General features: G+C 40.8%; 1 protein-coding gene across 1 annotated transcript in view; it reads right to left on the minus strand.

The window, feature by feature from the left end:
• The window catches only part of LOC138753293 (xenotropic and polytropic retrovirus receptor 1 homolog), a 79,016-nt gene that overhangs the window by 50,247 nt on the left and 3,940 nt on the right, over positions 1 to 24,829 (minus strand). The window contains exon 2 of the mRNA XM_069916165.1: positions 24,067 to 24,118. Coding sequence (XP_069772266.1) covers positions 24,067 to 24,118 — 52 coding nt within the window. The remainder of the gene's footprint in view (positions 1 to 24,066; positions 24,119 to 24,829) is intronic.

The following is a 24,829-nucleotide window of genomic DNA, read 5'->3' on the forward strand; positions in this document are numbered from 1 at the left end:
ATTTCTATTTGCAATTAAATAAAAGAAGATGGAGTTTTGAAGGTTAAGGAAGGAATTTTAGTACAAATCTTCAAAACTTGAATTGACAGTTTAAATAGGAACAAGAATCAGTTTTAGCAGCCAAAACTACCCAACAAATTGGAGGTGACATCAGGAATTAATGCAGCAGTGATTGACATTTCAGTTCCATTGACTCCATCACCAAGACCATAAAACAGCTATACTCTGTTAATCAATCTGCTCCTGGAATACTCCATACATGTCCTGTTCCATCTCTTGATGACCATGCAATCATAAAATCAAACAGCATGGATAGATATCATTCATGCAGACTAGTGAGCATCCTTCTATACAAACCCCATCATCCAGCACTTGATACAATTCATGCAATCTGGACATGTGAGAAAGTAGAAAAATTTTGGGAAGATCTAAATCAGATATTAAATAAAATAACAAAAAGCAATATACCAAAGAATCCAGAGATCTTCCTCCTAAGTAACATAAAAAACAAAGAATTTGGAATTGATTTGGAGGATGCACAAAAAAGATTTGTTAAGATAGCTCTAGCCGTAGCAAAAAAATGTATTATGTCAACCTGGAAATCAGAAGATAATTTGAAAATACAACTATGGTATATAGAAATGAATAAATGTATTCCATTAGAAAAAATAACATATAGTTTAAGAAATAATATTGAAATATTCGAACAAATATGGGAGCCTTACATGAAAGACAATAGCGAAAACCTACCGGGGACAATCACTACCTAAGTTAACGGAAGGAAAAGGAAATGAAAAGAATGGACTCAGTGGAATTTCTGGTGTATTTTTATTGAGTGACAACATTGTCTGACTGGTTTAATGTATCCTAGATTTTGTACCTTAAATCGACGGGAGGGGGGAGGTAGGGAGGGTGGGATGGGAGGAGGGAGGGGGGGGAGAAAATGGCACTGTATATGTGTGAAAAGGAAAAAGTGTGTATCATGGTTAATGTGATTTATGGTGTGAAAAATAAAAAATTAAATAATAAAAAAAAAATCCAGCACTTGATCCATAGCTAAGTAATCTAAGACCCTTCTTAAATGCTGTCAGTGGCCAATTTTAACTGCTGTTTCACCCTAAGAGTAGAGCATACTCTCTAAATAAAGAACGCTCCCCTGAATTTCTTCTGACTTGCCTTACACCTATGGCCTCTACTTTTATCCATCTTGTAGATGGGGGAAACATTTCTGCAGAATACTCTATCTATTCCTCTAACAACTCTATATAGATTAATCATGACCCCGTTTAACCTCCTCTGCTCCAGGGAGAAAAGACCCATCTTCTCCCTTCTCTCTTCATAACAGAACTGCCCCATCCCAGCCACATCTACTCTGCACATCTTCACAGTTATCACATCCTTCCTAAGCCTGGAAAAGCAGAACTGCCCACAACACTCCAGCTAAAGTCTGACTGAAGTTTCATAAAGTTGGAGTATAACTTTCTTACTTATTTTGTTATCAACTAACAACCCTCTCAATTTTGTTAGGGACTAAAGAGACTTTATCACTAACAAATGGACAGCAATGGTAAAACTTCACCAGGTTATGGTAAATTTAAAATAACAATTTTTATTAAACTAATAATAAACATGGTATTTCTTAGTTATCTCTAACTTAAACCCCCCACCCCCCCCCCCCCACCTATGTGCAAATGTAAGTGTGTATGTTAAAGTCCTAAACTCTGAAAAGTTCATTTTAAAACTTCAGCATCATTTTGGTCTTGCTTGAAGGCTTTAAAATTTCAGTTCAGAAATTATTATGAAGCACTTTTAAACATCATATCTTCAGGCCTCTTTAGCACACAATTCTTTTGATGATTTGTCTTATAGAGAGATTCTCTTCACACGAGTGTTTCCTTCTCTTGAATGAAGACTTTTGAATTTGTGTTCCAAATGATGAAACTGCCTTTTTTATCTTAACGAGACAGTCAGAAGTGGGCTTATTTATTTCAAAGCCACTTATTCTATGTTCCCCTTTTTCAGGAGTAATATAGGCAGCTTTTTCCCGCTCTGTTGGAATTATTGGTGCTTTCAATCCTATCTGACCAGGATGGTGAGTTCCCTTAAAATGACTTCCTTGTCTCTCATTTTGATAATATATTTCTTGACATCTCTCATGTCACATGGTTTGTCACATCATTTCTGTCTTTGAAGTTTATAATGTCTCTTGATGGGTGCTAAAAGCATCTCGGTCCACTTATTTACAGAATCAAAGTAATTATGTTTGATGTTTCTCTCCTGTTTCTGGACTACCTGGAATTTACAAACAATCCATTGTTCCACTTATCTCATGAACCATCATAAAAAATCTTTCATCTTTCTCCTTGCAATGCAACAGCAGACTCTTCAGCTTTCAATCTGGCTTCTGTGGTCAATGGTGTTTGAAATGCAAATGCATTTGTTGATGCTGAAGCCAGCTACCAGCTGCAAAGAACCATGTGTGTCTGTAGAATGTAAACTAGCTTATATAAAATATAGTTTTAATATTAACCTAAATATTAATATTAACACAGATCCACTACACTGTATTCAATGTTCACTATGGCAAAGATTCCTGCCTCCCTCATTTTCCATTGTATGCAAACATTTATTCAACCAAACCACTGGCTTCTCTTTTAAAATTCTCATCTCCATTTTCAAATCCCTCTGCAGCCTATGCACCCTCCTTCCACATTGCAAACCTTTATCTTTGTTCCTCCAATTTTGACCAATTTCACATCCCCAGTTTTTAATCACGCCACAATCAGTGGCTCTGTCAAGGTCTGGAATTCTTTCCTGATACCCTTCTGCATCATATCACACTCCTTTAAAGTACTCTTGAATACCCAGCTCTCTGACAATATTTTTGATCCTAAAATCTACTAACGTAATTCAGCAGTCAAGTGTTTTATTTTTTGACAATGGTCCTACGAGGTTTAACTATGTTAAAGATGGTAACCATCAACCCAATGGACCAAATGGTCTCCATATGTTCCATTATAATTCTATAAATGCAAGTTGTTTTGTGATGAATGTCAATCATACTTTATTATGTTTTTAAAACTATTTGGGCGAATGTCTGGTGTTGCACCAAAACTCATCTACTCTTCTGCTGCTATAATGTGCTAAATGCTGGCAGATGTGCGAATTGTCTTTGGCTCAATGCATGGCAGTGCATCAGCCACCTGTTCTTGTCTCTACACCTTTATTGAATGAAATGCAGGTTAGTACAACTGACAATCAGTGCTCTCAAGCATTTAGCATCAGCTCGTCAATTTGAGCAGTCAGCATGTAAAATTACAACTCATCTGCTTCTGTGTATATCCATCATAATGAGCGTGTGTAATATGTTAGACAGCACAATGTGCAACTTAGTTGTCCAAGAATGTAGATTGAAGTCCACTGACTGAAATGCATAAAATATGATGCAAATAATTAACAGAATGATTAATATTAAATCACGCACAGATATTAAGAGGAAAGATGGGCTTGATTACAAGGGAGAGAAAGAGAACCAAAAGAAAATGTTTTTAAAAATGCAAGTATTTTAAACATCTACAACAATTAGTTTCTGAAATAATGAGACTCGCATGTAGAAGTTGATTGCAATGCCACAGGAGAATGAATGCTTATCATAGCTTTAAACATTTTACTTATGTTGGAATAATTGAGCCCCAATCTTGTCTGGTGTGATTCATACCCAGCCATGACCTTCAGCACTGGGTCCATGGGTAAGATCCTTGTCCTTCTGCAGAGTTGAGAATTTGATGTTCAATTTTCTGATCAGTCTGTTGAGCAATGGGGTAAAGTTGCTGTCCAACCTACAGTTAATATTCACTTTTTACTGCAAGTCGAGGCAAAATCAAACATTGGATGTGTTAAAGTACAAATATTCATCAGAATTTATAACCATGATAGCAGCTGTAATCCAGTTTGCTAACATTCATCAAACTGTATCAATGCAAAGTGTAATGGACCAGTGTAACAAGAAACATTCATCACCAATTTAAATGATAGCTCTGAGGGATACAGATGAGCCAAGCTGATAGTTATGCAATAATGATGCTGAGGGACTCCACTGATAGGGGTCACAGAAGCAAGGATCAGACTTGTCTACATGAAGATGTTGCTGCAAATAATTTTTTAATGTTATCAGAAATGCAGAAGGTTTGGCAAGCACAGAGATCACGAAGGCTTGTTGACATGGAGGAGGATGCGGAGTTAAGAAGGTGCAAGTTCAGTGGAGTGATTTAAAATCCAGGACAAAACCTTTAAAACTCAAGACATTGCAGGACCACTGTGTAATTGGATTCTAGATTTCCTTACCTCCAGACCACAATCAGTAAGGATTGGTAAGAACATCTCCTCCACAATATCCATCAGTACTGGAGCACCACAGGGCTGCATTCTTAACCCCCTGCTCTATTCACTTTACACCTAAAACTGTGTGGCTGGATACGACAATAACACAAATTGGCTGACAATGTTACGATAGTGGGTTATATAAAGAAAGGTGATGAGTCAACATAAAGGAGGGGGATTGAAAACTTGACTGAATGGCTCCGACAACATTGCGCTTAATGTCACCAAAACTAAGGAGCTGATTATCGATTTCAGGAAGGGAAAACCAGAGGCATACAATTCAGAGATCATTGGGGATCAGAAGAGGAGAGGGTGAACAAATTTAAGCTCTTGGGAGTCACCATCTTCGAGGATCTTTCCTGGATCCAACACACCAATGGTATCATGAAGAAAGCACAATAGTGCCTCTACTTCCTCAGGAGTTTGTGGAGTTTTGGTGTGACACCCAAAACCCTGACAAATTTTTACAGATGTTTGGTGGAAAATGTGCTGACTGGTTGCATCATGGTCTGATCTGAGGACACTAATCCCCTTGAACATAAAGCCCTCCAAAAGGTAGTGGACACAGTCCAGAACATCTACGGGGAATGCTGCCTTCGGAGAGCAGCAGCAATCATCTAGGATCCACACCACCCAGCACATGCTCTGTTCTTGCTGCTGCCATCAGGAAAGAGGTGTAGGAGCCACAAGTCTCGCACCACCAGGTTCAGGAACAGCTGCTCCCCCTCCACCATCAGACTCCTCAACAATAAACTCAATCAGAGACTCATTTAAGGACTCTTTCTTGGCACTTTATTGATTTTTTAAAAATTCTTTCTGTATTGCCCAGTTTGTTTACATTCGTTATCTGTTTACAGTTCTTATGTTTACATATATATGCTGTGTACATTTATTTTACACTACCATAGAACGCTAAAGCACAGAAAACAGGCCATTTGGGCCTTCTAGTCTGGCCGGCCAACCATTATTTTGCTATTCCCATTGGCTCTCTCCCATTTCATTACCCTCCAGACCTCTCCCATCCATGTATCTATCCAATTTATTCTTACGGTCAAGTCCACATGCACACATCACATGGAAGCTCATCCCACCACTCTCTGAGTGAAGAACTTCCCCCTAATGTTCCCCCTAAACCTTTTCCCTTTCATCTTAAAACTACGACCTCTCATATTTATCTAAGTGAAAAAGCCTACTCACTTCCATTTTGTCCATACCCCTCATAATCTTGAAAACCTCTATCAAATCTCCCCTCATTCTTCTTTGCTCCAAGGAATAAAATCCTAACCTGTTTAATGTTTCCCGGTAACTCAATTCCTGAAGACCCAGCAACATCTTAGTAAATCTTCTCTGCACTCTTTCAATCTTTTTAATATCTTTCTTGTGGTTAGGCGACCAGAATTGCACACAATACTCTAAATTTGGCCTCACCAATGTCTTAAACAGCTTCAACATAACATCCCAATTCCTATACTCATTATTATGATTCATAAAGGCTAAGATGCCAAATGCTTTCTTTACAACTCTGTCCACCTGCGACGCCACCTTCAGTGAACAATGTATCTGTATTTCCAGATCTCTTTGCTCTTCCTTGCTCCTCAGTGCCCTACCATTTACACTGTATGTCCTAACTTGGTTTGCCCTTCTAAAATGTATCACCTCACACATTACCTCAATAAGTGGTAAATCTACCTTGCCAACAAAACAAAATCTCAGGGTTGTATGTGATGTCATGTATGCACCGACAATAAATCTGAAATCCGACCAAGAGCCAATGTAAGTCTGAGCAGGGGCATGCATTGAGAACTATGAGTTGTTGTTAGAATGGACTGCAGTGTTTTGGATGCTTGCTTGTATAGAATGGACAGGCAAGCCCAGCCAGTGAGCACTCGAGTAGTCAGATCTAGAGGTAGGAATGGGTTTTCAACAGAGCTCAGGCAGAAAGGGAATTGATAATAAAATTGGGGTGGAACATGATTTTGACAATGGAGCCAATATATGGTTAGAAGCACATCTTGGATCAAGTGTTACAAGAAGCCTGCAAACTGATGTTTGTTATGTTCCATGTGCCCAGGTGATTGATACTGTTGACAGTCCCTGCACAATATATATAGGAATTCTTATTTGTACCAGTATAACATATTAACTAGGAGTACAATAGGTATGCTATGAGAGGGTGCAGAAAGATTTGCAAGAATGTTGCTTAGATTGGAGTGTTTGGAGAGGCTGAGATGTGGCATGAATGAAGTCTATGTAATTATAAGGGCATAGGTAGAGTGGATAGTCAGTGACTTTTGCCCATGGTACAGCTGTTTAAAACTGGAGCCAATATATAGACTTAAAGTGAGAGGGAGGAGGTTTAAAAGCAATTGGAGGGATAACATTTTCATATAAAGAGTGGTCAGAGATGGGAATGAGCTGCCAGTAAAGATTCCAGAGGCAAGACATTAACAATATTCAACAATTTCTTGCCAAATACTTGAATGAACAGGGTATAAAGGATGTGAAATTAATGCACATAGGTTAGTATAGCCAAGCATAATGACTGGCATAGTTGCAGTGGGCCAAAGGGCCTGTTTCAATGTTGTATAGCTCTCTCTGACACCAGGGTAACAAACTGACATTTGCCATTCTTTTTCAACAGGAAGAGAAACTGGGAGCAATATTACACACTAACATCACTGCATAAAGGGAAAACTAGATACAAGCCGGATTTATCACACTGCTCAAATAGGATGCAGAATTTGTGCTGGTGTTGTATATTGGCAGAAAAATCAACATGTATTGATGGTAATTTTTTTTTATGCATTTAAACACTCGGGATAGTTCCAAGAAGCTTTGATATCAAGTCACCAAAGAATATCTTGAGACACTTGATCAAAAGATTGGGGAAAGAGGGAAAATAAATGTTTCTACAAGTTTTGGGAGGACATTTCAGATCTTCAGTTGCCAGTAGCAATCAGAATTGGAAATGTAGATTAAACTGAATTGAAGAGGCAGAGAAAAGGATTATTGGACTCAAGGAAGTTACCAAGAGGCAAGGCCAGCAACATTAGGAGAAGTCTAAATTAAGATTTGGCCAGGTTGGAGCCAGTGTAGGTCAGTGAGCGCAGGAGTGATGGGATGATATAAGATTTGCTGTGGGGAGCAAGATTATGGATAAGCATAGAAACAGAAAATAGGTGGAGGAGTAGGCTATTTGGCCCTTCAAGCCTACACCACCAGTCATTATGATCATGGCTGATCAGTACCCGGTTCCCGTCTTCTTCCCATACCCCCTAATCCCCTTGGCAACAAGGGCCAAATCTAACCTACACTTAAATATTGACAGGGAACCGGCCTCAACTACTTCCTGTGGCAAAGAATTCCACACATTTACCACTCCCTGAGAGAAGAAATATTTCCTCATCTCAGTCCTAAAAAAATTCCCCCTTATCTTTAAACTATGGCACCTGGTTCTGGTTTTTCCCAGCATTGGAAACAACCTTCCTGCATCTAGTCTGTCTAAACCCTTAAGAATTTTATGTTTCTATAAGATCCCCCCTCAATCTTCTAAATTCCAGAGAATACAAGCCTAGTCTATCCAACCTTTCTTCATATGCTAGTCCCTCCATCCCTGGTATCAGCCTAGTGAACCTTCTCTGCACCCCCTCCAAGGCAAGGATATCCTTCCTCAGATAAGGCGACGAAAGCTGCATGCAGTACTCCAGGTGTGTATATAAAAGGTGGGAAGAGGAGCCAGCCAGAAGAGTCCTGGGTGGTCTAAAGTGGAGAAAATAAAGGCATGGAGCAGGAACTGGATAATGACCAGAGTTGAACTTCAGCTGCCCTGGAAAAGGAATCAGTCACATGGTCAGAAGCTCATCTAGGAGACAACAACAAAAAATCAACATCCAGAACAAACATTTATCACAGTGTATGCAGTACATCTTGATTTTCAATGCACGCAATACATAGGAAATCTGATTTATCCCTGGGTTACAAACTGATTAGTTTCACATTGTAGGTTGAGCAGTGTTAGAAAATGGCATTCAACACACTATAAATGACTGATGTTTTGTAATATTACCAAGCACGTTCCTCAAACTGTTTCAATGAGTGAATTACATTCATCTCATGAAAATCAGAAAAACTGCAGATGCTGGAAATAATCAGCAGGTCAGGAAGGGTCTCGGTTTCTCTTTCCACATTCAACTCATTGTTCATTCATGGCTACAAATTAGGCCTGGTAATGTTTTTCATATTGTCCAAATAAGAGAGTTTATAAGTATTACATAGGCACTAATTTGCAAGCTACAAATAGAACAATTGATGAATGTTTGTCTGACCCACATATTTATCACACTGCAAATATAGAGGTTCCAGTGGGCATCAGTTTGACACAATCGCTTTCATTACTCTTTGTAAGTAGGAATCATCAATCACATGGTGGATATAGAAGAGCTAATGGTTATTATTCCCAACATTCTGGCATTATGCATGCCCTATAAGTCGGAAAGCTAATGGGGACCAACATCGCAGACTGACATAAATCATACTTTAAATAAGGGAAGCTGAAATGGCAAGAGTTGTGCTGATATTAATCACTTGATAAAATGAAGAACTGATAGATACTAGTCATGTATTTTAGATCTTTTCATTAGCACAAATTCTTGCTCTTAAGGGGAATTTGCTGGAGACAGGAAATATCTGCCTACAAATTTGCTAAAGGGTGAAATGACCAGTCAGTGGAATGAGAAACTATAATTGCTAATGTAGGAGTTCAGTGAAGCTCAAGGTGATGACTGGTTCTGCAAATGCAGAAAGGGTTATGAGATTGTAACATATATGGAGGAGCATGGAATCTGTCAAACAGGGGTAGATTAATATCAAGAATCTGTAAAAAAACAAACTTAAATCAGGCTGTCTTGTGGCCTGTTAATGTTATTGTGTTTTGATTTTTTTCTTTCCTCTAGTAATTGAAACAATTAGTTTTTGCCTTTTGGTCAGGGAAATAAAAATAAATCTGACTCAAAGGCAAAGTGGGTCACTTCAGTAAATCTGACTTAAAAAACATTGCAGTGGATTTTGAAGCTGAAGACTGGTACAAGTAACACAGAGTAAAAGATGAATTTATAATTTTTTAAAAATCTTTATTTCTACTGGAGGTGAAATGACCTTGCTATGTTGACTTGAAAAATAAGGTGTTGCGGCAGCCCACCACAAGACAGGTGAACCGGCCCCGCTTGTAAGCCATGCAATGGGGCAGCCAGCCAAAATTGCGCCATCGGGAGTGTTCCCTTCCTCCCAGCACGGGGCTCAGAAGCCCACGCAGGGGGACTACACGTTACGCCTGGGTGACATCAGCACCCTCCAGCACGTTTCTCAGCCAGGTCCAGGCTGGGAGTATAAGTACCTCCCAGCAGCCTGCAATAAACTAGTCTGCTCACTGAGCTCAACCCGTCTGGTTGTGCGTGTTCTTCCAGGAGCAGTGCAGCTGCCACTACAATTGGTGACCCCCGACTGATTCAAACGTCTTTGAACTCATCATGAGCGAGCCTGGTATCAGCGCTATAACCATGAAACTGCCTGAATTCTGGGTTCAGGAGCCGGACACCTGGTTTAGCCATGTGGAGGTTCAGTTTCACTTCCACCAGATTTCATCCGACACAACCAAATTCTACCATGTGGTCGCTGCCCTGGACCATGCCACCGCCAGTCGTGTGCTGCACTCGTTCAGCACCCAGCTGCCGAAGAGAAATAGGAGACCATTAAGCGACTGCTTACCTGATCCCTCGGACTATCCAGACACCAGCATGCCACTCGGATGCTACACCTTGACTCCCTGGGGGATAGGTCCCCGATGGAGCTGATGGATGAGATCCTCACGCTCATGGGTGAGCAAACCAAATGCCCACTCTTTGAGCGCATTTTCCTCGACCATATGCCTGGGGACATCCGGCCGCTGCTGGTCCAGGAGAGCTTCACCGACCCGAGGAAGGTCATCCAGAAGGCCCAAGAACTATGGCTCATGTGATTCCCGGAGGACTCAGCGGTCCAGCAGGTTATGAGGCACGGGCACGACCATGCCAAGACCACCCCTAGCGCTGCAGTAGAGTATCCGTCCCCTGCAGAGGCCTCCAAGAGCATAACCAAGGTCACAGCATCCGCTCCAGGCCTCTGCTTCTACCACCAGTGCTGGGGAGCCAGGGCTCGGAAGTGTCGTCAGCCCTGCTCATTCCAGGGAAACGACCAGGCTGGCCGCTGTTAATGGCTGCGGTGGCTGGCCAAGGACACAGCCTCCTCTACCTGTGGGACTCGGTCAGTGGCCGGCAGTTCCTCGTTGACACTGGACCCCAGATCAGCGTCATCCCAGCCATGGCCATCAAGTCCAGGAACCAACCTCATGGACCTCCCCTCCGTGCAGCCAATGCAACAGCAATCTGGACATATGGAAACAAGACAGTCCACTTCCAGATCAGCCAATGAAATTTCATGTAGAGGTTCACCGCCTCGTCCCTCCCAACTGCCATCCTGGGTGCAGATTTTCTTCTCGCACATGGGCTTCTGGTGGACATTCGAGGTAAGCGCCTGGTGGACGCTGGTACCTTGCAGGCCGTTCACCTCGACGTCTCCCGCTCGGAGCAACCGCAGATGGCCACAATCAGCACACGCAGAGATGAGTTCCAGCGAGTCCTGGACGAGTTCCCGACACTCCTCAAGCCACAGTTCTCCACTGCCTCACCGCGCCACTGGGTGTTCCACCACATACCCACCCAGGGCTCACCAGTTCACGCCAAGGCACCCCAGCTCCCACCTGACAAGCTCCAAGTGGTGAAGGAGGAGTTTTCGCACCTGTTGGAACTGGGGATCATTTGGCGGTCCGACAGCCCATGGGCCTCACTGCTCCACCTGGTCCTGAAAACCTCCGGTGGCTGGCGTTCCTGCAGAGACTATCGATGGCTCAACGAGGCAACAGTTCCTGACCATTACCCTATCCCTCGCATCCAAGTCTTTACGGCCAACCTGCACGGTGCAAGGGTTTTCTCCAAGGTTGACCTGGTGCACGGATATCACCAGATCCTGGTGCACCCTGAGAACATACCCAAGACAGCCATCATCACCCCCTTTGGCTTGTCTGAATTCCTGGGCATACCGTTCGGGCTCAAGAACGCCACTCAGACCTTCCAGCGCCTCATGTACTCTGTGGGGAGGGACTTGGATTTCGTCTTTATTTATTTGGATGACATCCTCATCGCCAGCAAGGACCAGGCGCAACACAAGGCCCACCTACGTGCCCTTTTCTCCCAGCTGGCTGATTTCGGCCTTACTATCAACCCGGCCAAGTGCCAGTTCGGGAAAGAGTCTATGGAGTTCCTGGGCCATACCATCATGGCCAAAGGAGCCTTGCCCGCCAATGTGAAGGTCACTGCTATCAGGGAGTTACCACACCCGGACAGCCTCAAGGGGCTGCAGGAGTTCACGGGTATGGTCAACTTTTACAACCGGTTCATCCCAGGAGCCACGCACATCATGAAGCTGCTATTCGTCCTCATCGCAGACAAGCACAAAATGCTCGCTTGGAATCCAGAAGGCTGCACCGCATTCGAGGCTACCAAGGACGTCCTCGCAAAGGCCACCTTGCTCACCCACCAACCTGCATAAGGCACTCTCTGTCAATTCCTCTGCCACAGTTATCGGTGCCATCCTGGAGCAGCAGGTGAATGGACATTGGAAACCGCTGGCATTCTTCAGCTGCCTGCTCCGCCCGCTGGAACGCAAATATAGTGCCTTCGACCACAAGTTACTGAGCATGTACCTGGCGGTGCGGCTTTCCACTATTTCTTTGGAGGGGAGGACTTTTACCATCTTCATTAACCACAAAGCCCTCACCCAGGCGCTCGCGATGGCAAAGAATCCTTGGTCAGCCGCCAGCAGCGTCACCTCTCCTTTGTGTTGGCATTTACCACTGACATTTGGCACAAGGTGGGGAAGGACAATGTGGTTGCTGATGCACTTTCACGACCGGCCATCTGCGTGCTGACGCCCAGCCTCGACTTCGACCAACTTGCCCGGGACCAGAAGTCTGATATGGAGACGAGGGCCTTCAAAACCGCCATCACAGGCCTGCAGTTCCGAGACCTCCTGACCCCGAGCGGCGAAAGCACCATCCTGTGCGATATCTCCATGGGCACCCCATGACAAGTGGTTCCCCAGCAGTGGTGCAGGCAGGTCTTCTATCACATCCACATCCATCCATCAGGTCCACGGTCTGGATGGTGGCACAACAGTTCATGTGGCATGGGCTGCGGAAGCAGATCGCGGGCTGGGCCAGAACATGCACCCATTGTCAGACATCCAAGGTGCACAGACATACCAGGGCGCCCATACAGGAGTTCAAACACATCCGGGAATGGTTCAGCCACATTCACGTGGACATCGTTGGGCCCTTACCCGTTTCCTGGGGCAACCATTACCTGTTTACAATGGTGAACCGCACCACTCGCTGGCCTGAGGTGATCCCAATGCCAGATGCCTCTACCGACTCTTGCTCCCGAGCACTATTGCATGATTGGGTCGCCTGGTTCGGCATCCCAGGTCATCTCATCAGTGATTGAGGTGCCCAGTTCACATCTGCACTCTGGGCACAGCTCACCAACAGGTTGGGGAACCAGCTACACCACACCACGACCTACCTCCCGCAGGCCAATGGACTGGTCGAAATTCTGCATCACCACCTTAAGTCGGCACGCATGGCCCGCCTCACCGGTCCCGACTGGGCAGACGAACTGCCTTGGGTGATCCTGGGCATCCGCTCCACTCCAAAGGAAGATCTGCAGGCTTCATCTGCTGAGCTGGTCTATGGTGCACCGATGGCACAACCTGGTGAGTTTGACAACACACCTCACAATCCCCAGTGGTCACCACACGAACTACTTCCTCACCTCAGGGCATGCTTGGACTCGTTTGACCCCCCACTGCCGCCCAGGCATGGCACCCGCCCGTCTCACGTTCCTGGCAAACTGCTTTCCGCGGGGTATGTTTTTGATTGGCGGGGACCGACCATGGCACCTCTGCAGCGACCGTACGAGGGGCCTTACAGGGTTGTACAGCGTTCCAGCTTCACATTCACTCTGGACATTGGTGGCAGGTGGGTGCTGTTTACCGTGGACAGGCTGAAGCCAGCGCTCCTCGATCCCACTGAGCCTGTGGTCGTAGCCTAGCCCAAGAAGCGAGGCCGCCTGGTGAAAAAGGACATTAGTAGTGACGGTTCTGGGCGGGGCTGTGTGGCGGCTCACCACTAGGCAGGTGAACCGGCCCCGCTTGTAAGCCACGCGGCAGGGCAGCCGACCAAAATGGTGCCATCGGGGGTGTTCCCTTCCTCCCAGCACGGGGCTCAGAAGCCCGCGCTGGGGGAACCATGTGATGCCTAGGTGACGTCAGCGCCCTCCAGTGCATTTCTCAGCCAGGTCCGAGCTGGGAGTATAAGTACAGCCCAGCAGCCTGCAATAAACTAGTCTGCTCACTGAGCTCAACCCGTCTGGTTGTGTGTGTTCTTCCAGGAGCAGTGTAGCCGCCGCTACAGTGTTAAAATTGAAGTTATTAATAAGAGACAAGTTCAATTACATTCTCCATTCACAGACTGCATTAAGCAAAGCAAACCAGCAAGAAATGTCATTTAAAAGGGGAGAAATTATCATCATTTGTTCATTTGGGTTTGCAAATATTAAAAAAATATTAAGTCCCTGAATCTTAAATGCCTGTAATATGTGCAGTTGTATTACCTTTTAAATTTATTTTGTACCATCGCGAGTAACATGTTTAATAACTCTCCAATGCACGGTATTCCATGTCTTTAAGAAGTGAATGATGTTTAAGAGCCCTTACCTTCCAGTGCACAAAGAAAGGAAGATCAATTTGAACTTACAAAACAGGATGTGGACACTTTTTGTGGAATGTGAGAGATATGAAAAGGCAGTTTTGCATAAAGTTTAAAAAGAAAATGAAAGTGGTAGAAATTGAAGTAGGACCAACAGTAAAATATTAGTTTAGTTATAAAGTTCTTAGCAACTGCTGGAAAATTAAATCCAGCAACTTCGAGAGAACAACAAATAGCAAGAGTGGTTTTCTTGGGATCTCCACATAAAGAGTCTGTCGAAAGAGCATCTCAGACCAGACTGAGAATACAATATGAGAGAATCAAGCTAGGGAGTGACTGTGGCATCAAGTATGAGAGATGTAAACATAACTTAAAAGAATTTGGTACCTTGAATGAGAAGTGCATGGCAGGGCACTTGATTAAGGTTGGAAGTCTTGTTCTCTCTGTACTCTACAAATTTCCCCCTTCCTCCAACATTTGACAAAGAATTGTGCAGAAGGAGAAATGGTAATATTTGTCCTTATACAGTTGACAGAGGCTGTAAACAAATTGCCAAAAAAATTCCTGGTTAGGTCAGCCAACTATAATAAAAAGAATTAAAGAAATGAAGGATAATTGAGAAAAGACTATTGCCCAGACCTTCACCCTGCCATACCAACTCAAAGAGACAGACTGTTCATATTTTCAGTGTTACATTTATTTTATTTGGCTTGTTCTGTTCCATGCCAGTCTGCAATATTGCCATTAGTTAACATTAGCAATATTGTGGCAGTTTTGGGCCCTATATCTAAGGAAGAATCTGCTGGCATTGGAGATGGTCCTGAGGAATAAAATGAGAAAAATCCCAGGGATCAGAGGGTTAACTAATGAGGGGTGTTTGATAGCTTTGAGCCTGTACTCGCTGCAGTTTAGAAAGATGAAGGGGGAATTTCATCAAAATATCCTGAATATTAAAAGGGCTAAACAGAGTGGACATGGGAATGATATTTCCAGTAGTAAGTTGGTCTTGAACCAGAAGGTACGGCCTCTAAATGAATGGCTATCATTGGTGGTGAATCTTTGGAATTCATTGCCACAAATGGCTGTGGAGGCCAAGTCATTGAGTATATTCAAAGAACGTTGATAGGTCCTTGATGAGTTAGGGCATCAAAGGTTATGGGGAGACGGCAGCAGAATGAGGTTGAAAGGAAAAATATATCAGCCACGATTTGAATGGTGGAGCAGACTCATGGGGCAAATGGCCAAAATTCTTCTCCTGTTTCTTATGGACATTAAACATTGCAGTTGCTTCAATCTTTTTCAGGCTTTTTTTTAAATATCAGGTTATATTAAATTACAATTAGCTATTTAGAAAAACAGTCTACTTCTCTCTCCACAGATGCTGCCTATCAGGCTATTTCAAACATTTCTCCTTTTATTTCATATATCTGGCATCAGCAGTATTCTACTTTTGGATTTCCATGTGTTTTGGGGAAATGCTGGATGTGGGGAACATAGGCTGACAGAACTAATAGAATAGGTGTGATGTTTTAAAATTTGAGAGGAATTTATTAAGAATAGACAGGATCAGATTGTAAATGAAAGAATTTCAAGTTTATTAGACAAATGAACAAATGAAAGTGGACTGTGACTGTGATCATGGCTGTGGGGAGGAGCTAAAATCTAACACCACTAACTGGTCCAAAATCACGGGGAGTCCTTACAAATGTAGCAAATTTAGGGCCATGCAGCAGAGGTTATAAGGCTTTTAATCTTACTAAAGAAAAGCACCAGATCTTGTGATGAGTATAAAAGGCATAGGAATATTCTTTAATTGATGTCATATGTATTAGAATCCTAAGATCCCCTCTGCGCTGGTATAATTGGGTGGAGCACGTGATAAAGATGTAGTGAAGACTGGGTCTTAGGCAGGTAAACATTGAAAATATTATTGTTATATTTCACTTAATTTAGAACAGTGAGAATATACACTGTACAACTGATAATTTCATTTTTCTTTCATCAGGAGAGAAAAACTGAACTTTTACAGTTAATGACTAAGCAGGAAAGAAAATCTGAAAGAAAAAGTGCAATTCTTCATCTCAGTGATCTGTTTCTTGTTGGTAGATCTGTCCATCTAAGAATGGCAGGCAAAATATTTATTTAATTGGAACTATTCATTGGAAAGAATAGTTGTAAAAGGAGTGCTGAAGGATCTTGTAACTTCTAGGGCTAATCAAGTAATAATCAGGATGATCTGAATTTTTGTTCCACTTTCTTTTGTTGGATGCAACATTCTTCATTGCCAACTTGCGTCCATAACAGTAAAAGGCTAGATATACTGACATTGGCTTTATAAAGTTTTCCTTTGTTTTAATCACGATATATAATAACGGTATAGTGAAAGTAGACTAAAAGCATAAATGGCACCAGGCAGATGGGAATTGTATACTTAAATTCAGCATATTTTATGAATGAAATATTTGAAGTAAACTACTGGGGCATAGAAATAGGAGAAGGCCCACAGCTTGTAAAGATGGTTTTGCCATTCAATTAGATAATGAAAATAAATCTGTATTTTAATTTAGTTTACTTGCCTCATTAATCTTTAATACCTTAATAAAAGTTCAATGATAAATAGTTCTGAAATTCAATTGACCATAACATTATGGACTTTGGACGGCAAAGTTCCAGGTTTCTACAACTTTTTATGATATATTAATCAAGTCTACAAAATAGTCTGCTAATGGGCTGCTATGGTGGCCTTGCTCTGTTATTGGGTATCCTCGTCTGAAACACAATTCCCAAGTCTTGAGAACGATATCTTGGCTATCTCTTTAGCGTAGAACTGAAGGACTGGGGAAGAAGCTGTTTTTCACATCACACATGAAACAAATTGATGGCTGCAACATGGAAATTCTCTGCAATGTCCCAGTTAATAATTTTCTCTTAAGCCAGATTTCTAAAAAATAAAATTGCCCAGTTATCTCAGTTCTACTTGTGTAGTTTGATTATGCACAAATTTGTTGGTACACTTCCAACATCACAGCAATCATTAGCCGTAAAAAAAACATTTTATAAATGAGTGTCTCTTTCTACCTTTGCCTTTCTTTCTCTTTTTTTTTCTTTCCAACTTCAGAATCAGGATTTATTGTCATGAACAAGTCCTGAAATTTGGGGTTTTGCAGCAGCATCTTAGTGTAAATATTCAGATTGTCAAGTCTGGATCAGTTAGAACAGTGCTCAATCCAGTTTAATCAATTAAAGGAGATAGAAATACAAGAGTTTAAGGACAAAATATCACCTTTGAGAACAGTTATATCAGTTTGATTGGCAGCCCTACTTATCTTTACTCCAGCCATGGCAATTTGGAAGGCTAAGGGGAGCAGAGAATAGTGGGATTGAGTCTATCCTAAAGCGAGGAATGAGATATTGAAGGCTCAAGTAACATGACAGGGGTCACAAAGTGTAAAATTCAGACAGACCCTATTCCATTCACAGCTTGAGACAGATTGTCAGATTTGTAATTCATAGTGAGTATTACTGATGTGACCATGTAGACAATCAACTAATGGCTTCTGATTGTCTTAACAAATTTACAATTACTAAAGATGCAATTTTATCATACTTTAAACTCTTCTGTTTATTTATTTAGTTCTACAATATAACTGTGGTACTGTGACTTACAGTTACTATGTTAATCACTGGGAAAGCCATTATGCCATCAATAATTCACTGTTTGGAAAATGGCTCCATATATTAAATATATTTCCTGGGCACATTTAAGATGGTTTATTTGGCTGAATTCAAATAGTTTTGTTGAGGAGCCCAACTTGTGGTTGAGTTGTGATGTTAGCCTAAGCTTGTGAAATTTACATGAAGCATTATTACCCATAACTACAAGACATTTGAAGTATAAAAGCAAAGTTTCATATCAATTAGTCTGTGTTTTTAAGTGTCTTTCCACCCCATTTCATTCAATTTTGCCTCCTATCCTTTTCCTTTCTCTCTCTCTTGCACATAACCAAATCCCAATAAATTTGCATGTTATTTTCCTCAAGTGGTTTATGTTGATACCATTTATCACTGTTAAATACACAAGAGAAAAGCAAAAATGAAGGGAGTTCAGAAAACTAAGGACTACATCCTATCCTCCTTCAATCAGAAGATAATTGATCATTAATACTTGTCTCTTAAGCAGGATTACTATAAAGTAAAATTGTCTCAGTTCTATTTGTGTGGTTTGACTTTGCTCAATTTGGTTGGTACACTTCCAATATCACAGCGATCTTATCTTCCAGAAATATTTCTTTACTTTTTAACAAGTTTTAATTAAGATTTTCAATCAATATAATCAAAGAAACATTACAGATCTATACAATAAAATACCAAAACGGAACTACATGTTGATATACAAAGAAGGAAAAATCAACACATTATTGCAATTATCAAATTCTGCACTATTGTTTATAACTACAAAATTACACACCGTGCTGATCCTTCAAAGAAAAGTAGGGAAGAGCAAAAATAGAGAAAAAGAGAAAGCCCCCCCCCCCAAATGAAAAGCAAAAAAGTAAAATAAGGGGTAATTCTCCCATATGATGTGACAAAATCATCTGTTTTCCAAAAGCATTAATGACATACAGATGGAACATGATGTGATTCATCCAGATCTTACTTCCTTCCTTAAGGAATAAATGTCTTGACATAGACATCACAGAGGATACTGGAGATAGTGGTATTGGAGATCAGAGAGGGGGTGGGGGTAATCATCAAAGGTTAACTGCCGTATATCTTGAATACAGGTTCCATATTCTTAAAAACATGTTGTAACAATTTCTGAGGTTGTACGTAATCTTCTCCAGGGGAACACAACTATGCATTTCTGACTTCCAGTGGGTCAGACTCGATTGGGAATCACTTCCAAGTAATGGCTATGCATTTCCTGGCCATCACTAAAGTGAGTTTAACAAATTTCAATTGATATTTAGGTCTCATATCTGGTCATTTCCCCAATAAAAAACAATTCTGGTACCTGAGGGTATTTAATTCTGGTAATTTGTTCCAGGAGACTCCCCAAATCTTCCCAGAAGGATCTCACCTGAGGTCATGACCAAGTCGAATGCTGAAAGGTCCATTTTACTGCTATCTTCAGTTAAGATCTTATTTAAGGGATAAATTAGGTCCAGCACTAACCTTACCTCAGTGTAGTGAAATAGAAACTGGTTTGAAAGGGGAATGCAAAGAAATGTATCTCAAAAATGTATTTCTTACTTCAGGCGGAAGCCCCTAAACAAGGGCTAGATAAGTCAAGAGAGAGGTGGAAATCGGATTTGGGCATAGAAATTGATCCAGTTTGCAGGTCCGACTGGTTTTGGGACAGCATGAGAAATACAATTAATGTAAGGTGCAATATCATTTTTTGCATCAGCTGTACCTTACTCCACAAAAATTAAATACATTGAAATCTGAATGATCCAATTTATGTTTTCAATGCAGTCAAGATACAGAATATTTCATTAGCTGTAAAAACCATTTTATATTTGAGAGCTTCTTTCTACCTTTGCCTGTCTTTTTTTCTTTCTTACTTAATTGTCAAGTCTGGATCAATTAAAAGTAAAACACAAAAGTCTGCGGTCACCTTGGTTGAACTAAAAACAATGCTGGAGAAACTCAGCAGGTCCAACATTATAAAACAAAGATAGAGATACATAACTAACTTTTTCTGGCTTGAGCCCTTCATCAACTTATGGAAAATGACAGCAGGGGTCAGAACAAAATAATAAGGGGGGAGGGGTGGGTGGACTTTTGTTGAGAAGCCCAACTTGTGATTGTTTTGTGATGTTAGCCCAAGCTTATGAAACATTGTTACTGATAACTACAAGATACCTAAAATATAAAATTATTGTCTGCTATTCTGACCTAAAATTGATTTTGTCTTCAACCTTTTTTTCCACACTTTTAATTATCATGAAGTCAACCAATGATATTCCATTGTGAATTTTATTTTATATTGTTGTAAAGTTAGACTTCAGGCATTGCCTGTTAGGCAGAGATATTTAAGTCTATATAAGTGCCTCTAAAACAGACTGTTGAAACAAAATCTACTCTAAAAACCATGGTTATTTTGATTAATGCCATACATGAATTTCAATCATTTGCAAACAAGTTAAAACAGCATAAGAAAGCATTTGACCTTTTTGTTCAGTCTCAATGCATGATTTATTCAGACAAGATGTGTTATGTCTCAGGACATCAACTCCGCTTTAAACATCTCCAGATTCTCTACTGTCAAGCAACCATTCCAGAAGTTATCTTAACTCATCAGTTTGTACTATTAGGTCTCTACCTTGAGACTACCTGAGCCCAAACCTCCCATCTATTCAAAGCCTGTTCAGAGTTTAGATATCCTCCTGTGTTTTTCCCCAGTCAAATCATCAAATGTTATTCTCCCAATCCAGAGCATTCCACAAACTTCCACATTCTACACCACCCAATTCCAACACTCCTTTGTCTTCTATGGTTCCAAGCTTGTGTACACATTGAATGTCCTACTGCCTGCCCCCTAAGTGTGCAGCTACTCCATTGTTCTTGGTCCACTAGACTCAATCCCACTAATCTCTGCTCCCCTTTGCCTTCCAAATTGCCATGGCTCCTGTTTTCCACACCTAGCTGTCTAGTGGTTGCAATAGTTATCTGGTCAGGGAGTATACTGGATGGTTTCACACAAACTACACACCTTCCCTTTCTGTGCCCTGGTAGCTTTGTGCTATTTTCACAGCATTTCTAACAAGTTTTGAGATGATAGTTTTGGAAGTTTGCAAATGCGCGCGCGTACACGTGCCCAGATTGTAAACTTTAGTCTCCTGAATACCATGCACATCCATCCCTTTTAAATGCTTTATTTTCCTGATAATTTCAACATGTGACTTGCAGTGGAAGATCAACTGCATCCATTGCTATTTCTGAAGGAGACTGAAAGTAAATCTCTAGCCACTTGGGAACTGCAAATGCAACATGAAGAAAATAGTTCTTGGAAAAGCAATTTCCTAGTGTTAAAATATATTGAGAGGTCAGAATGGGACTATTCAGTGCAGCCGTTTTGGCATGAGCGATTTGCCACGGCTGGTTGGGCGCAGCCCACTTTGGCGCAGACCCATTTTGGCACATAACTAATAAATAAGTAATGTCAAAGTAGTTACTACATACATTAAAATGCCATTAACAATTTTAACAAAGCGTGGATGTGCGTATATATATATATATATATATATATATATATATATATGTATATATGTTTTTGATAGATAACCAAGTTTTGGAGATGTGAGAGGAAGGACATTTGCAAAGCTCGAATTCACGTTAAAAATGGTGAACTAGTGAAACAAATTAATGAACGTTCGCATGCAGCTTCGGCATTGAAGGTGGAAAGAGATACCATCATTTCAAAGATAAAAGTACGGGCTGCTGAAACTGTTAAGGGAACTGCACAAATGATTAATGAGTGTCTGGAAAATTTGTCTGAAGCTTGCCAAGGAATGATGCCTAACAACAGAGCGCTGAAGAAAATGGTCCGTAGGACAAGGTAAGAAATTGCTGCTTACACAGTAAATCGAAGAAATTTAGAAGAACTTGTAATTCCAGATAACTTTAAAACATATTCTATTGATGAATATAATGAAGAACAATTTTTACTAGCCGACAGTGATAGCACCACCTGCAGAATTCTTATATTTGGAAGAAAAAGGAATGCCAAGTTTCTGAGACAAGCAAAAAAGTTATATGTCGATGGAGCATTCAAAATTTCCCCACCTCTATTTTCACAAGTTTATGTTATTTTAGGGGAAATACATAAAGGTGTGTTCCCACTGTTGATTGCTTTACTCCCAAATAAGTTACGAACAACGTATGATAAATTATTTGAAATACGGCCTGACATTATCAACTGTGACTTTGAGCTTGCAAATTTCAAAATTTTACAGCAGGATTTTCCTTCTGCAGAAATCAGGGGATGTTTTTTTCATCTGGCTCAAAATATGAGAAAACATCTTGCCAGTTTGGGACACTTGAGTAGGTATAACATTGACTCAGAGTTTTCTTTGAGAGCTAAAATAATAATTGGTCTTGCATTTATTCCAATTGAAAACCTTGATGAAGCTATTGAACATTTGGCTGACGCGCTTCCAGATGAACTACAACTGCTGCTGGACTGGTTCGAGGATAACTATGTAGGTAGAAGATTACGCAGAGGCGTCCACTGCTTTTTCCAGTTGGAATGTGGAATTTATATGAAAGAACTTTAAACAATGAGGTCAGAACAAACAATCATGCAGAAGCTGCTCACAGGAGATTACATTGCGAACTTGGAGTGGAACATCCAGTTATTTGGAAATTTATTGACAGTTTATGAAAAGTTCAGAGAGGAAGGGACATTTACTATGAGCATCTTGTAGCAGGGCACGATATTCCGTTGAAATTAAAGAAATTCAGGGAAACAGGCGCTCGAACACAAACACTCGAGAGAAGATTTAGTGGGAGAAATTATGTTGAGGATTTAAGAGGGAAAGCCCATAATTTTGAATAAAGGTCATATTTTAGATTTTTTGTAATTAACATCACTATCTAACATTTTTACTACAGAGAATAAACATTTTTTAGTTCCATGTAAACATAATAAAGTGTTATCAATTCCCATCTTGCTTCCATTAATGCTTTTAACTGAGCTTGAATATATGCTGAAATAGTTCTGCGCCTAAATAGGTCTGCAGCAAACTGGGCTGCGCCAAACTGGCCGTGCCAAAACAGCTGCGCCAAAAGGTCCTAAATCCTTGAGAGGTATATCTCAGGAAGCTTACTGCTGCCCTTTGTAGGCTTTCAGAATGATTGACTGAATGCTGAATACTGTAGGACCAGGGCAAAATATGAATGGAAAATTATATTACATCATGTTGTTAATTCACCACTTATGATGTTTGTCATAACATTGAACACAATAAGAACTCCATAATCCGGTTCTCCCAATCTGTTGCTTTCCAAAATTTGCTCCTAATAGTAGTTTATTACAATAGGTGCATCCGAACTTATGAAAGTGAGTGAATAGTAATGATTCAATTTCATTTTAATAAATGTTGTTTCTATAAACTCCTTCTTGGGTATATTCATTCTGACCAACCATATTGCACTGTTCAGTACCTCTTCTGCAGCTGAGTACAGATATCATTGAAACCGAAAGCACAATCAGTGGAACAACATTTTGCCTTATTAAATTATTGATGAGAAAGAATGATTTCATATTTCAAGCAGTGTACAACGTGATTATTAATTTAATCCTTTGCCATCACCAGTGCCTGATAGGAATGCATCAGAAGGTTAATTATTCATCACCAACCTGTATTTTATCAACACAATTGAAAGTCAGGTAAAGAACAAGAAGTTAACATTAAATGGCACATTTAACTTGGTAAATATAACCTCGTTCCCTCACAAGAGCACAATCAGACTAAGTTTTGACCAAGTCAATATTGGTTTCTTAAAATGGGAGTGAAATAGATAGATTTAGAGAGAGAATTCAAGAGCACCTCATGCGATGTTCTCTTTGACAAGTCTTCAAACAATTATTTAGAATAATATTAAACACTGTTTCGACGTTAGAACAATACTGAAGCTAATTCCTATTTCATTATATATAAATTAAATCATATTTCATCATTAAATATTAATATCCTGGATACTGACTAAAGTTGGCATAATTCCAAGTGCAAGTCAGGATATTCTTCTCAAGTTAAAGGAAGCAACATCTGTTGTAGGGGTTACTGCAGTTCCACCTCATGATAACACCACTCACATCTTACCTTCTGTATTCGGGGCTTGATGCTGGGCCAAATGCAACATCTTCTTCAAAGTCTGTTTAATAGAAAAATGTATGTTAAAGAAAACATTCACAGAGCCTCATTTTAATCCATAGGATAAGTGAGGTGGGGCAGGAGGCACTTGAGACTAAACCAGTCCTGTCAACTGTACTGCTGGGTTTTTTTTACCACAGCATATCTCATGGATAGAAGAATATCAATAGAGCTATGCCTAATTAGTGTCTGTTTGCGTTGAAACTAATGGTTCATTTCTTCAGGTGGTGGCCTCGTATACCTTCAGAGCACATTGGATTGTGTAAACCTTTGACATATCTATCTGGAAATGTAAGAAAATTAAGGTAAAATTATTCGAACAAAGGTTTTTTATCTGGTAGATCTTTGGGAAGGGAGCATGTAAAATTTACCCAAATTTAATACAATACACATTTTCTTTCTAAACGGCTTGGACAATAATAGACTAAAATAGTTCTTACTGTGACATAAATTTCTATGATTCTATGATACCAGCAATGAGGAACTTCGGTTAAGTGAAGAATCTATGTTGTTTTCTTTTTCTTTTTCTTTGGCTTGGCTTCGCAGACGAAGATTTATGGAGGGGTATGTCCACGTCTGCTGCAGGCTCGTTGGTGACTGACAAGTCCGATGCGGGACAGGCAGGCACGGTTGCAGCGGCTGCAGGGGAAAATTGGTGGGTTGGGGTTGGGTGTTGGGTTTTTCCTCCTTTGTCTTTTGTCAGTGAGGTGGG

This window comes from Narcine bancroftii, chromosome 1 (assembly GCF_036971445.1).
Source record: "Narcine bancroftii isolate sNarBan1 chromosome 1, sNarBan1.hap1, whole genome shotgun sequence".
Classification (NCBI taxonomy): Eukaryota; Metazoa; Chordata; class Chondrichthyes; order Torpediniformes; family Narcinidae; genus Narcine; species Narcine bancroftii.